This window comes from Castanea sativa, chromosome 5, assembly GCF_040712315.1.
Source record: "Castanea sativa cultivar Marrone di Chiusa Pesio chromosome 5, ASM4071231v1".
In the NCBI taxonomy this organism is placed as follows: Eukaryota; Viridiplantae; Streptophyta; class Magnoliopsida; order Fagales; family Fagaceae; genus Castanea; species Castanea sativa.
Window position 1 is genome coordinate 64,462,593 of NC_134017.1, and position 14,871 is coordinate 64,477,463.

Below are 14,871 nucleotides of genomic sequence, written 5' to 3' on the forward strand. Positions count from 1 at the left end.
ACCAGGCTAAGGAGCTACTAGCCGAACTGCACGAGGGAGTCTGTGGTAGCCACGTGGGGGGATGCTCGCTGGCGCATCGAGCAATGACCTAGGGTTTTTGGTGGCTACGGATGAGGAAGAAACCCAACGAGTATGCTCAGAGATGTGAATAGTGTCAGGTTCACGCGCCGATGATCTGCCAACCGGCCGGGAATTTGAACCCAGTTTGCAGCCCGTGGCCATTCGCCCGCTGGGGGCTGGATATAGTCGGGCCCTTTCCCTGAGCAACAGGCAACTGAAGGTTCGTGCTAGTGGCGGTGGACTACTTCACAAAGTAGGCAGAGGCTGAGGCGCTGGCCAACATCCGAGACGTTGATGTTAAGAGATTCGTATGGAGGAACATTATAGCAAGGTTCGGTGTGCTGGAGTCCTTAACATCGGACAATGGCCTGCAGTTCAACAGCAGAGCGTTTCAGGAGTTCTGCGAGGGCCTTGGTATACGGAACCGATACTCCACGCCGACTTATCCGTAGAGTAACGGCCAAGCGGAAGCAACCAACAAGGCCATCGTGAGCGGCCTGAAGAAAAGATTGGAGGGCGCCAAGGGCAAATGGGCCGAGGAGTTGCCAAGCCTCCTGTGGGTATACCGAACTACTCCGAGGAGATCCACCGGAGAAACGTCGTTCTCTCTAACGTATGGAGCAGAGGCGGTCATCCCCGCTGAAGTAAACCTGTGTAGCGCCCGAGTTGCGAGATTCGCTCCTGACAAGAACGAGGAGTTAATGGCTAGGGAGCTGAACCTGCTGGAGGAGCACCGAGATATGGCCACCATCTGGTGGGCAGAGTATCAATAGAAGCTTGCCCGGAGGTACAATAGAGCTGTCAGAAGGAGGGAGTTTGCCGCGGGAGATCTGGTACTCCGAAAGGTAGTGGGGAACACGCGAGACGTGACGGGAAAGCTAGCTCCAACCCGAGAGGGGCCCTACCGTGTGACTGCTATTGCCGGAGCAGGGGCATACTATCTAGAGGATCTGGAGGAAAGACCGCTTCCCCGGCTGTGGAATGTTCGCAATTTAAAAATTTTTTATCAGTAACCAGACACCCCCCAAAGATACAAACCTGATGTAACCGGGCACCACTGCATGTTTAATATGAAGACCTTGATTCAGTGCCTCTTGTTTACTTCAAGTTATGATTGCAAGGCAAGAATTATAAAGAGGATCGCGGGGTTAAAAGCAATTCGTTCACGGTAAGGACAGAAACCTACCCTCGGTTCGAGCCCTATCACCGAGCAGGTGAAAACCTTACGCTATTCCTATCTAAGGATAGAAACCTACCCTCGGTTCCAGCACTATCACCGAGCAGGTGAAAACCTTACGCTATTTTTATCTAAGGACAGAAACCTGCCCTCTGTTCAAGCCCTATTACCGAGCAGGTGAAAAGCTTACGCTATTTTTATCTAAGGACAGAAACCTGCCCTCAGTTCGAGCACTATCACCGAGCAGGTGAAAACCTTACGCTATTTTTATCTAAGGACAGAAACCTGCCCTCGGTTCGAGCCCTATCACCGAGCAAGTGAAAACCTTACGCTTTTTTATCTAAGGACAAAAACTTGCCCTTGGTTCGAGCCCTATCACCGAGGAGGTGAAAACCTTACGCTATTTTTATCTAAGGACAGAAACCTACCCCCGGTTCGAGCACTATCACCGAGTAGGTGAAAATCTTACGCTATTTTTATCTAAGGATAAAAACCTGCCCTCGGTTCGAGCCCTATCACCAAGCAGGTGAAAACCCTACGCTATTTTCTATTTAAGGACAGGAACCTGCCCTCGATTCGAACCTACCATCGAGCAGGTAAAAGCCTTATGCTAGCCCTATCGCCAAATTGGGATTTGGTTAATTTGTATGGATTTAAGTTGTTCACTTACGCCGGGCATCTAGTAATGTAAGCCCCGATGGCTCGAGTTCAAAGGTGGAACTCCCGGCAATCTGAAGCAAGAGAGTAAGATATGATGGCATTTAACAACGATATAAACAGCATAAGTTGAAATAATGGTATCTAAAAAACATTAATTATAGATATGTGACGGACAGGGAAATTGTTCTATCGCCACAGCCCAGCGATTTAAGCTCTTCAAACACCAAAATAAAGAAAAAAATAATAATAATAATAATTATGGCACAAAAACAAAAGGAAAAAGCAGAAAGACAAAGAAAGGCTGAATCTTCAAACGACAGGGTCGGCTGGAGGGGGCGAAGGCACAGGCTATTTGGTTCTGCTCATAGTTGTCGGTGGGACTTGTTCTGGTGTAGCTTTGGCCCCCACGCGGGTATGGCTTAACACCTCAAGGTCGGCTACCTCCATATGAACATCAATGTCCCGCACAAGGTCGATCATACTCGGAGTCTCCTCCTCGTCTGATGCCTCGGTCTGACTCTGAACAACAGGGGGAGGAGGGGCTGGGTAGGGGATATGCTCGGTGTTCCATAGCGGAGAGTCCGCGGCCACCCCTATCACCTGAAGGGTGGTTAGCTATCCCTCCCCGAAGCCGTGGCGCCGAGCTTGGTGAATGATCGGCTCCGCGGAGTTTTCAGCATCTGAGAAGCCGTCATTGTACCACTTCTCCTCGCAGGCTTCGAGGGACTCCTTCAGGCCGGCGATCTCATTAGCCTGGGCTAGACTCAAGTTGTCCACCGTCGCCAGCTTAAGCTCGGTCTCCCCAAGCTTCGCCACCAAGAAGGTCAACTTTCCCTCGGCGGCCTGCCGAGCTTTCTTGGCGTCCACCGCCTTCCTCTCTGACGCAGCGGCAACCTCCCCCTTCTCCCTGGCCGTGGCCTTAGCAACAGCCTTCAGCGCCTTTTCCCCCTCCAGGGCCTCGGCCGCATCCTTCAGCCGCCCAGTCACAACACTTGTCATCCGCGCGACCTGGAGATAGGATAGTAACCAAGTGACGAAATTAGAAAAGAAAAGAGAGAAACACTCGATGCAATGCACACGGTCAAAGAGGATAGAGCGTTACCACGATAGATTGCCATAGTAGTCGCGTGGCAAGTGTCTCGTCATCGCCCTGCGCATAGTAGTGAACATCCTCGGGTAGTATGAGGCCCTGCGCCAAGCTTTGGGCCACTCGCCCCCCTGCGCCCCTGTCCTATAGCCGGACGCTGGCGCTTGCCGGCAAGCACTCGTCACCTAATTGAAAGGTGTGCTGCCAACCAGCCACCTACCGTGAAGAAGATGCCACGTTCGTCCCTGCCTGTACCGCGGGGGGTGTCATCGCCGGCCCTTCCAGAAGCCTGGAACTGCCCGCTGCAAGGGGAGGGGTCTTCGGCAAAGCATCACCCGGTGTAGAAGGGTTATTCTCGGCAACCTTTTTTCTCTTCCTTCCCTCGCCTTCAGGAGGAGTTTAACTCGTTCCTCTCGGGGACTGAGTTAAAGCCATAGGGTCGGCGCTAGGGATGAATCGGGAAAGGGTCATCTCCCTTTGCTTCACCATTCTCTCTGCTTGGGCGGTAGCAGGTTCCTCAGCTACGGGGCCAGCGCCTTCTGGCTGTCTGATCGCTTTGTGCCTTCGGCGACTCTACGACACTCGCTCGGCAGAGTCGTCCCTCACCGGCGCGATATCGTCGGCAGTTGTATAGCGAGGGCCACTTCCTCGAGCTTCACCTGTGGTGAGCCTGGGGGGGAGGAAGGTCTTGTACCGCATGTCAATATACAACAGGAGCGGGCTGTCTACCAAGAGCGCCTGGCCGAGGTTTTGCCAAGTGGTGTACACGGGGTTGATGCCGAGGATCAAATGAGACGCCCTAAGCTACCCATCGTCATGCACGAAAATCTCGGACCTAAGAACGAAGTTGAGGTCTCGTGCGTGTATAACTCGACTATCACAGAAGAACCTTCTGGCTTCTACAATAGGTCCAGGAACAAACCGATCAATTAAAAAAAAAAAAAGGGAAAAGAAGAAAAAAAAAAGGGGAATACAATATAATATGTATATAAAGGATGTAGGAATCAATCAAAGGGGGATTATCGGTACCGACCAACTTCACGTGGTGAGAGCGGGCAAAGAAGCTCACTGGCGTGCTAGTTACCACACACCTGAACGAACTCTCTGGTTGAGTTCCTGTTAGAGTCGAGCAGGAAGGATATGAGCCGGACTCGGGTATCTCTAGTTTTCAAGTAGTAACCTCGGGCGAAGTTGCCGCACAGTTTATACATGAAATTTATGTCGTGTTGGTTCAATTGCAGCCTGAACATGTGGTTCAACCGGATAACACAGCTAACTACCTTATAAAAGTTGGGGGGAAACTGGTCAGGGCACAGGCCAAAAAACCCTAGGATATCTATGACGAAAGGGTCAACAGGGAACCTAACCCCACCCTCAAGTATCGACATTAGGGGGAAGAACGCTGCATTCGAATCAGCAGCCCTCTGAAGTTCGAGGTCGTCCACGTTGCAATACGTAATGTCGACGTCCCCTGGGATGCCAAAGGTCTCTCTAAAACTAGCCAAGGCAGCCCTAGGGGTAAGTAGGTGAGAGAATCCCATTACTATAAGATGATATGGAAGAGAAACGAAAAGTTAAGAGAGGTAGAAAGAACTTACTTGGGGCTCTAGAGACTGGAGAACTGAGGAGCTTTTTTTGGCGCAGAAGAAGAATGCTCGGCAAAGGAGGGGATGGGAGCGATAGGAACACGAAAAGTGGAGAAAGAGTCTTGAATGGGCTACTTATAGGCCCTTGAAACGTTTGATGAGGCCAGAGGCGGGAAAAATAACCCTCCCGAATCATTTTCTTGGGTAAACCCCCACACGCGTGGGCACGGTTCACGAACCGTTGTGCGGTTCGCCAACTACCAAATATTAATTACTGATGTGACGACCTGATACAACGCCATTCTCGAGAAATCCACTGAGACGATCACCCTGGCCGGGTGCCGAGAATATACGTCCGCTGGAAGCCACCACTATGACTTGCCCGGGGTCCTTGATTCATCGCCTGAAGCAGAACATGAATCAAGGGGGGGCTATTGTATGGGCCCTACCCCCTATCAAGCCAATCACCCTAAGGCTCGTAAGTACTAACTCTTATAGAAGCCCTACGCTGATCACACATAGTAACGCGTGTGCTGTCCAAGAAGTTCGAGCTCGGAGTGCTCAAAGCAGCCTGTGACGTACCCCTGCTGAGCACAAAACTTACACACGGGATTGATCCCAACGCCACTATCATTTTCTCCTTCCCGTCACCAAACAGCCACTTAGAAGAAATGGTGTTGGACCTCCCTTCCATTGCCTAGGGAACGCCCTTGCCGAGCATCGAAACCCAGCGGTGGAGCCAGTTCCAATGCCACTCTCATTTTCTCCCACTCCCAACTAAACCCCCACTTATGGGTAATAGTATTGGACCCCTCTCTTCACCCATCAGGAGAATAATCATGACTGTTCCACTAAATTTGGCTATAAATAGACAAAGAAGATTCAGTCAAGGGGTTGGAAATTTGAGAGAGAATAGACTAGAGAGAGCGATATCAATTCTCCCTAAGGAAGAGAGGGAAGAGATAGAGAGAAGCGAGGGGAGGCTAAGTATACGGGGCTGCCTAGCATAACATCACCCGTGGTAGGAAATTCAAAAGCCCACTATACAAATAGATTGTGAGCCCAAATTCCTTGGAGGCCCAACAACCTTACTTCGGGACGCACATTCTAAGTATTTAAAATTTTGAACTTGTGGAAAATTTTTTAACATTGGCTACCTCTCCAGATGATTCATCTTCGATTTTGTCCCTCACATATGATCTGCCTGTTTTGGATTTTGTGGCACCACCATCTCCTGAGCCTCTTATTGGTCCTGACCTTTTTCGCTCTACTCAGTTCAATGTTCCTCCTTCTTATCTCATTGATTATCTTTGCTCTTTTGCTTTTGCCACTCTCTATGAGACTTGCATCTATTGTAAGACCCATACTAACCCCCTTCGGTAGAAACTATGTTTGATGAACTAGATGTCCTTCAAAAAAACCACACCTAGGAAGTTGATTTGCCTCTTGGTCAGTTTGTAGTAGGTCGCAAGTAGGATGGGCTTAGGCCTATACTATGGGCTAATATATCTAATATATCTCTAATAATAGCAAAGACACAAGTTTAAACTAGCTGAAGATATTGAAGTAAAAAGTATTAGTGTAGGGGATAGGTATTAAAGTATTCACATCAATGGGTGTATAATAGAAAATATATTTAAATTTTACAAAGTTTTGCCTAAAAAATACAAATGTTAGCGAGTGTATAATTGAATAAATTTACAAGTTTGCTACAATAATCATGTAAATTTATATTGACTCTATTACTTTTGCATTTTTTTATTTTTTATTTTTTTATGTATCCCTAAGGGAAGAGAGCAGATGGCGGTTGTTGTGTGTGAAGAAAAGAAAACAATTAAAAAAATAATTTTTTTTGATATTTTAATAAAATATAATATAAAATAGATAATATGATGTGAAGTGTTTTGAAAAGTGAAGATGTAAAATAGAGGTTCTTATACTAAAATAGACAAATTTTTTTGCACTAGTTGATACGAATGCTCTTAGGAATTTAGTGTCATGAGAAAATAAAACATAAGAATAATGTTACAATAACAAACTTTTTTTATAATATTTTTACAAATTATTGAGGTAGCAAATTCTTACTAGCTCTCATTTAGCCCCACTATTTATATAACTTTTTTACTTACCTATAATCTCTCACTATATCAATAGTTTGTTAAAAACATTTGAAACAAAGTTTGTAACTTTAGTAATTTTCAAAACATAAATATTATTTTAAGTAATGCCATGAAATAGATGAATTTAACTTGAATTTATAAAAAGTGTAATGAGATGAGTTTAACTTGAATTTCAATTATTGAGAATGGTAGTAATGATTATGAGAAAAGTTTCAAGGAAAAAAAATCTTGTTTTTATTTTTCTGCCTTTATTATTTTAACCACATAGCTTTTTAGGATGGAACTAATCTAACATTAGTGTCTGTTAATCCTTTTAACTCCATTTCATAGTTAGTTGGATATGTAATATGTGACATTTATTTATGTAACATGTTGTGCATCTGACATCCAAATATAAATATATAGGAAAAAATTGTAGGATTCAATTAGAAGGGATCTTATCATATTGATTGCATATACTACTAATACTTGTGATTTTTTGAAAAGTCAAGGGACACAATTCTCCCACTCCCCTCGCCCCTCTCTCTTGCCCCAACCATGGGTGTCTACGATGCCCCCAAAAATATAAGAGATACCATAAAAGAGCCATATATTCATTCACTTAAAAGAATGTGTTCAGTTCAAGCTTTAATTTGAGTTTTTTAAAGAATAATATAAGTAGAACTCAATCAAATTATTTTATTTTACTTGCAGATGATGAATGTAGAGTTGAACATTTTAAACAATCCAAGAACTAGCTTGATGTAAGCTAACTAGAGGTTGGCATTGCTTTGATAATTAATATGGACATCATGGAAATCCACCAAAATATCTAAACGTGAGGCCCCTATTGCTTCATTGAGTCATCAAATTATGGTCCATATTTATCCTTGGCTCTTAAGAGACCTTACCAAGCAATTCAAATCACAAACGCACACTCTCTCGCTAGCCCAGCCAAGCTCTTAGCTTCTCACTCAGGCCCGTAGGTCACATCAGTGGAGTATGCTCACCGATCTCGCTCACTCTCATTTCCATAAGCCACAGGTGCTTTATCCCTCATACATGTAATTATTTTTTTTTATCATTTTAGTTTCTTGTACATGCATTTGCATTTTATAATACATACACTTCGAGGCTTTCGTTTCAAGGGTGAGAGAAACCTAGTGTAGATTGACCTATATAATTTTTATTTATTCCCTCAACATTTAAAACTTTATTTCTTCCCACTTGCATGCTCTTGTTAAATTTTTTTTGTGGGAACCAAATTGTTGGAAATATGGGAATGGTGGGGATTTAAAGGAGTTATGAGATGTAGGCTTGTGCTTGTACTTTAATAAAGATTTATCGTTATTGTTATTTGGTTATTTGCACTTTTGAATTGGGTTTTAGTTTGTAAGTTAGTGTCCAGGTGGTTGGTGGTGGTGTGGAACTGTTTTTGTATGCTTCCTTTGTCGTTGAAGCAAGAAATGGTGTTACTTAGATGGACAAAGCTTGATTTTTATTTTTTTGGGTATTGACTTGATTTGAGCTTAAGTTTTTGAATCGATTGATAGAGCAAGCCAAGCCGAGTATGGTTCAAGCTTTATAATTAAATTTTAGCAAGCTACACAAGGTTTTTATTCAACATATATGAGCAAGCTTGCATCAAGCTCAAGCAGAGTTTGAATATGTCATTAATCTTGTCAAGTCAAGTTTGTTAACTCAATGTTTGGCTTGGTTTGGCTAGATTAGAGCCCTAATAGTTGTCAACAAATAACACTATAATGGAAGTACTTACCCAAAAAAAAAAAAAACTTCTAAAGTATAGATGTGACCAGTTGTCAAAATGGAATAAGGCAATGATGAGTGTAATCGTTGGTTAGTCATACTTCGCAAAAAAGAATCAGACTAAAATCCTCTTGAATTGATATTATTGGCCTCATACCAAGCCGAGTATGGTTCAAGCTTTATAATTAAATTTTAGCAAGCTACACAAGGTTTTTATTCAACATGTATGAGCAAGCTTGCATCAAGCTCAAGCAGAGTTTGAATATGTCATTAATCTTGTCAAGTCAAGTTTGATAATTCAACGTTTGGCTTGCTTTGGCTAGATTAGAGCCCTAATAGTTGTCAACAAATAACGCTATAATGGAAGTACTTACCAAAAAAAAAAAAAACTTCGAAAGTATAGATGTGACCAGTTGTCAAAATGAGATAAGGCAATGATGAGTGCAATCGTTGGTTAGTCATACTTCGCAAAAAAGAATCAGACTAAAATCCTCTTGAATTGATATTATTGGCCTCATACCAAGGTTAATGATCTAATTATGTGTATGATCATATCCGCCAAAATATGACTAACTTAGACCAATATACATGATATTCTTATAAGTAAACAAAATAAAAGCATATTATATAGATTTTTTTTCATTATAGTAAATATTTAAACATTATCCTCTGCCAATCTTGGCAAGAGTACGTCCTTTGTTTATGTTATAATGATGTACTTTCAGATATATAATGTCAATTCTTTTGCTCATAGATCTTAAGAATATATTGAAACTCTTTAAAAAAAATCCCTATTATGGGCAATCATGTACAAACTATAATTTTATAAAAAAAAGTACAGACTATAATTTTCTCAAAAACTCATAGATCTTAACAATATATTGAAAGTCTTAAAAAAAATCCCTATTATGGGCAATCATGTACAAACTATAATTTTTATAAAAAAAAGTACAGACTAATTTTCTCAAAAAAAAAAAAAGTACAAACTATAATGCTAGGGCCTTTCAAATTAGGTTCCATAACTATCTTGGCCTTTCACATTAGGCTGAATGTTAAGAGTTATTAGACTGCATCTATTAACCTTACAAATTTAATTACACCTTTACAAGTATTCTTCGTGACATTGTGTTGAGGCAGAGTATTCTTCAAGGCGACTATATTTATAAGATCGAAAGTTGTCGGTTCAATAGGTCCCAGTATGTAAACGCTTTTGAGGCATTATGAACATTATCGACTTTATAAATTGAAACATGGTCTTAACAGCCGCTAGCTTTTCCTAACAATTAACAGATCTGTTAGGAAAGATGATGACAATAATTATCTTTATACTAGACTAGTAATGTTAGGAACATCTTTTTTGTAATTGTTGACATAATAAGTTGTGATTAGACTAATATGACTTTTATATGGGCACAAAAGACACCAATTTTATTTTCATCACTCATAACATGCTTGCTCAGATGTTGTGAATTTTATGTTCCTAAATTTGTTGTTTTCTAAAATAGGGACTTCCACTTTGCGTGTGCGTGTGTGTGTTGGGGGTGTAAATTTTGATTCTTATAGCTTTAGCTTTGCATTTGCTGTTATATTCAAGATATTTAATTGATTCTCCAAGTTTGATAGTTTAGTTCAATGCTTTGAAATTGGCACAAAGTTTTCCACACATTGGCCTTTTGCTGTTTTTGCTCGACTCTAAGTTCTTCTTTGTTTCTTATTATCGGCATCTCGAAAATTTTATTTTGTTCTTTCTATAATTGAATGAGAATAAATATGCACTTAGTTTGGTTGACACTTGGCACCCTTTTAACTGTAAACTGTCTATTGAAACCCCTTGACATATAATGTTACAAAAATGCAGGTTTTATTTGTGTCTCTAAAAATTTCTTCTCAAAAAAAAAAAAAAAAAAAATCTCTAATTTCTTTAGTGGGTCTTTAGTTCTAGTCATTTAATTGACTAGTGTCAGTGTGAAATCAGACTTGGTTTATTTCACTGTTCTAATCATTATTTAATGAATTTTTACAATTTTTATGGTGCTTAAAAGGGAAGTTAAATATAGATTTGTGCATATTATTCTTGGCTTGAGGATAGAAAAACAAATCTAGCCATATAGAAATTTATACAAGTGGAACAACCAAAACATAGGAAACATATATGGGGTGGGGGAGGGGAGAGGTGTGTTGTGAGCCATGACATATAGACAAACTATTGGAATTGCTGCATCTTCTACTGCTTTTTAAAAAAAAAAACATATGGTAAAACTGCCAAAAGGAATTGCTATATGTTCTACTTTAACAAAATAAATAAATAAAAAACATAGTAAAACTGCCAAAAGATTTTATAAAAGACAAAAGTATACTACCTGTAAAACTAGGGAAGAAAATGCTAAAAAACATGCAATAGTTTCCTCTAATCAGACAGACAATTATGTAACAAAACACTTCACCAAGTTAAGAAACAAATTTCTGCTCTCATTCCTTCTTGTTCATTTTGCTTATACTAAAAATGAAAATTAGTATAAGCTAAGGATGTGTAAAAGTAGTACTCTCTCTCTAAATAGAAACTATGCTTTATTGATTATGAATGAATGAATACAATTGCTTCTAATCCTTTTTTTATATACAGGTTAGAGCTAAGACAGAAAAACTAACTGCTTCCCTATTTTGGGGATATTTGTTACAATCAAGTACCTACTTAAAACTTACACGTGTACATTGATCAAATCACTTAAATCAGACAGACAATTATGTAACAAAACACTTCACCAAGTTAAGAAACAAATTTCTGCTCTCATCCTTTGTTCATTTTGCTTATACTAAAAATGGAAATTAGTATAAACTAAGGATGGGTGGGTGTCAGCTCAACGTTAGATGTAGAATCTGGAGGGATATTAACAGTTCTTGGATGTAAGCCAAGTAGTCTAGTCAAGCAATTCCATAACTCAGCCGTGCACTTTGTAAACCAATCACTAGCCCATGAAACCACCCCAGGAAGAAGGCAACTAAACCACTGCACCCAATTCAATCTTGCATTGCCTACGATAATGTGTGCAATCTCAATAAAAGCCACCTGCAGTATGAGAATAACCCCCACAGAAACCCAAAGCAATGGGTTCCGATGAATGCTCTTAAACAGGTTCTTCTTCTCCAATTCCCTTGTATTTACTTGGTTACATGCTTGGCAGAGAACAAAACTATTAAAGATAATGGTTTTACTAACCTCATTGCTAATACCCAGGATAGTTTTCCCTTTGAATTGGAATGCCACTGAGATGGTAACTTGATAGAGAGCTTGAGAGACCATGTTTCTCCGCATGGCCTTGGTGATAAGTGGTTTAGTTTGTTTCAATGGCAGCTTTTCCATCAGTTCCTCTGTTGGTGGTTCGGTCAATAACCCAATGCCACCAAGAAGTGACACAACAAAGTTTGCCCATAGCAGTTGGATAGACGTAATTGGAGAATATCCACAAAACATTACCATGATAGAGGTTATCAACAGCCCTGCTATATACATGGTGAGCCCCAGTTGGATATACTTCTGAATATTCTCGAAAGTACATCTTCCATACCTTGAAATGGTGACCAAGAAACTGAGATTTCCATCACGCATGATTATGCCAGAACTTGCTCTAGCCATTTGAGTGCTACAATTTCTCATTGTAATCCCCACATCAGCTTCTTTTAGTGCTGGAATCGCATTTGTTTTAACTCCCAACATTGCTACTATATGGCCTTTATTCTTCAAACATTGCACTAAAGTGAGCTGGTCAGATGGGATTGAGCTTCCTATCAAGATGATTTGATCAACTTTATTCATCCTCTCTTCATTGCTGAATTTCCGAAATTCTTCACCTTTAAGCACCATTGCATTTGAGCAGGGAAGTAGTCCACACTCGTGAGCTATGGTTTCCAACACTGACACATTCTCTTCTGAAACCAGAGTGATGTTATATCCGGCATTTTTCAAAGCCCGTATTTCCCTTCCAACCGGCACCAAGTCTAGTGTTGGCACACACTCAATGCAAATACTTGTGACTGAACTCATGGTTAGGCAAGCAAAAGGTTCTTGAGCAAAAGCCTGTTCAGAGTCTTCAGACATCATCTTCTTATTCCAATAAGAGATGGCAAGCGTGATTACAAAAGGTATTCCTTCCATTATTCCAACCAGCAAGGTAGCAAGTGAAGTTGTTAAGGTACTAATCCTCCCATTTGGTTTCATCACAATTTTCTCAATCGCATCCATAATCTCTTTGATTGCCTTTGGTTTCTCCTTGAGGTCTGGGAGGCTAGACTTATTATCTTCCTTCAGAAAAGTAAAACGGAGGAATAACACTACAAGGATGAGGATAGATATTGAAAGACCAAAAATTTGTGTGCCTTTGTTGACCTTGTCAATTTGCGCTGGTAATGGGGTCTTTTCGGGGACATGGGTAACCTGCTTCATCAAATCACCCAATCTAGTGTTCATGCTCACTGATGCAACTAGCATGCGACCCTCTCCATTAATCACCTTTGCACCATAGAACAAAAAAGGATTCTTCTCATTAATGGTGGACTCTAAATCATCATCCAGTTTTAAGTATTCACCAATGAACAAACCATCAGCAGGGACGATATGGTTCCTCTCTAGGCGTACTAGGTCACCAATCAAAACATCGCCAATGAATACTTTGTGTAAACATCCCCCTCTAATAACATCAACCATCATTCTCTGCAATTCAAATGGTTTATGCTTCCCTGACATCCTTTGGGAATGTTTAAGTCGACGTAGTGAATCAATGACCACAAGTATGATGATGGCAAGAATTATGATGACCCCTTCATACCAACCTGTTCTCAGGCCTTCCTCCTTGACACCGAAGCCAAGTGACAGTGCCGCGCACACACAGAGAAGCAAAACGGTGTAATTATTGCATGATTTTGGGAGAAATTGAAGGAAGCCTCGTGCAGGAGCCTGTGTTAGGGAGGGTGATGAATTAGCAATATCTATGCGTTGAGTACATCGATCTTGCTCAAGACCAGGGATTCCTTTCTCTAAATCAGTACCTAGAGCCTCGGCAACTCTTTGGATGCCTCCAAGCTTTTGTATTGAATCCAAGTTCTTCTCCCTTACAATCTTGGCAATATTTGCTTGTTGGGGTTTTACATCATAGATACATTTGTCTTTCCCACCATCCGAATTTACAGTAATGGAGACTTGAGGTGATGCAGATGAGATTTCGAAATCCTGAGAAATAACAATAAGATGAAATATTAGAGTTTTGCAAATAACATAATTATTTACAATGCAAAATATTGGCAATATCTGCTTGTTGGAGTTTTACCTCACAGTTACATTTGTCATTCTCACCATTCGACTTTACACTAATAGAGACTTGAGGTAATGCAGATGAGAATTCCAAAACCTGAGAAAGAGCAATAAAATGATATATTAGAATTTTGCAAATAACATAATTATTTACAATACAAAATATTGGCAATATTTGCTTGTTAGATTTTTACCTCACGGATACATTTGTCCTTCTCACCATCCGAATTTACACTAATGGAGACTTGAGGTGATGCAGATGAGATTTTCAAATCCTAAGAAATAACATTAAGATAATATATTAGAATTTTGCAAATAACATAATTATTTACATTACAAAATATTGGCAACATCTGCTTGTTGGAGTTTTACCTCACAAATACATTTGTCATTCTCACCATTCGAATATACACTAATGGAGACTTGAGGTGATGCAGATGAGATTTCCAAATCCTGAGAAATAACAATAAGATGATATATTAGAATTTTGCAAATAACATAATTATTTACAATGCAAAATATTGGCAATATTTGCTTGTTGGAGTTTTACCTCACAGATACATTTTTTATTCTCACCATCCGAATTTACACTAATGGAGACTTGAGGTGATGCAGACAAGAATTCCAAATCCTGAGAAATAACAATAAGATGATATATTAGAATTTTGCAAATAACATAATTATTTACAATACAAAATATTGGCAATATCTGCTTGTTGGAGTTTTACCTCACAGATACATTTGTCATTCTCACCAGCCGAATTTACACTAATGGAGACTTGAGGTGATGCAGATGAGATTTCCAAATCCTGAGAAATAACAATAAGATGATATATTAGAATTTTGGAAATAACATAATTATTTACAATACAAAATATTGGCAATATCTGCTTGTTGGAGTTTTACCTCACAAATACATTTGTTCTTCTCACCATCCGAATTTACACTAATGGAGACTTGAGGTGATGCAGATGAGATTTCCAAATCCTGAGAAATAAAAATAAGATGATATATTAGAATTTTGCAAATAATATAATTATTTACAATACAAAATATTGGCAATATCTGCTTGTTGGAGTTTTACCTCACATATACATTTGTCATTCTCACCATCCGAATTTACACTAATG

General features: G+C 40.3%; 1 protein-coding gene across 1 annotated transcript; it reads right to left on the minus strand.

Annotated features, from left to right (window-relative positions):
* Positions 1 to 11,106: 11,106 nt before the first annotated feature.
* On the minus strand, positions 11,107 to 14,854 carry LOC142635612 (calcium-transporting ATPase 12, plasma membrane-type-like). Its single transcript, XM_075809749.1, has 8 exons — positions 14,837 to 14,854; positions 14,687 to 14,728; positions 14,470 to 14,628; positions 14,292 to 14,372; positions 14,114 to 14,194; positions 13,936 to 14,016; positions 13,758 to 13,838; positions 11,107 to 13,660 (listed from the first exon to the last, which is right to left on the minus strand). The coding sequence occupies exons 1-8, from the start codon at positions 14,852 to 14,854 to the stop codon at positions 11,273 to 11,275; spliced, it is 2,931 nt and encodes a 976-aa protein (XP_075665864.1). The 3' UTR covers positions 11,107 to 11,272.
* Positions 14,855 to 14,871: the final 17 nt, after the last annotated feature.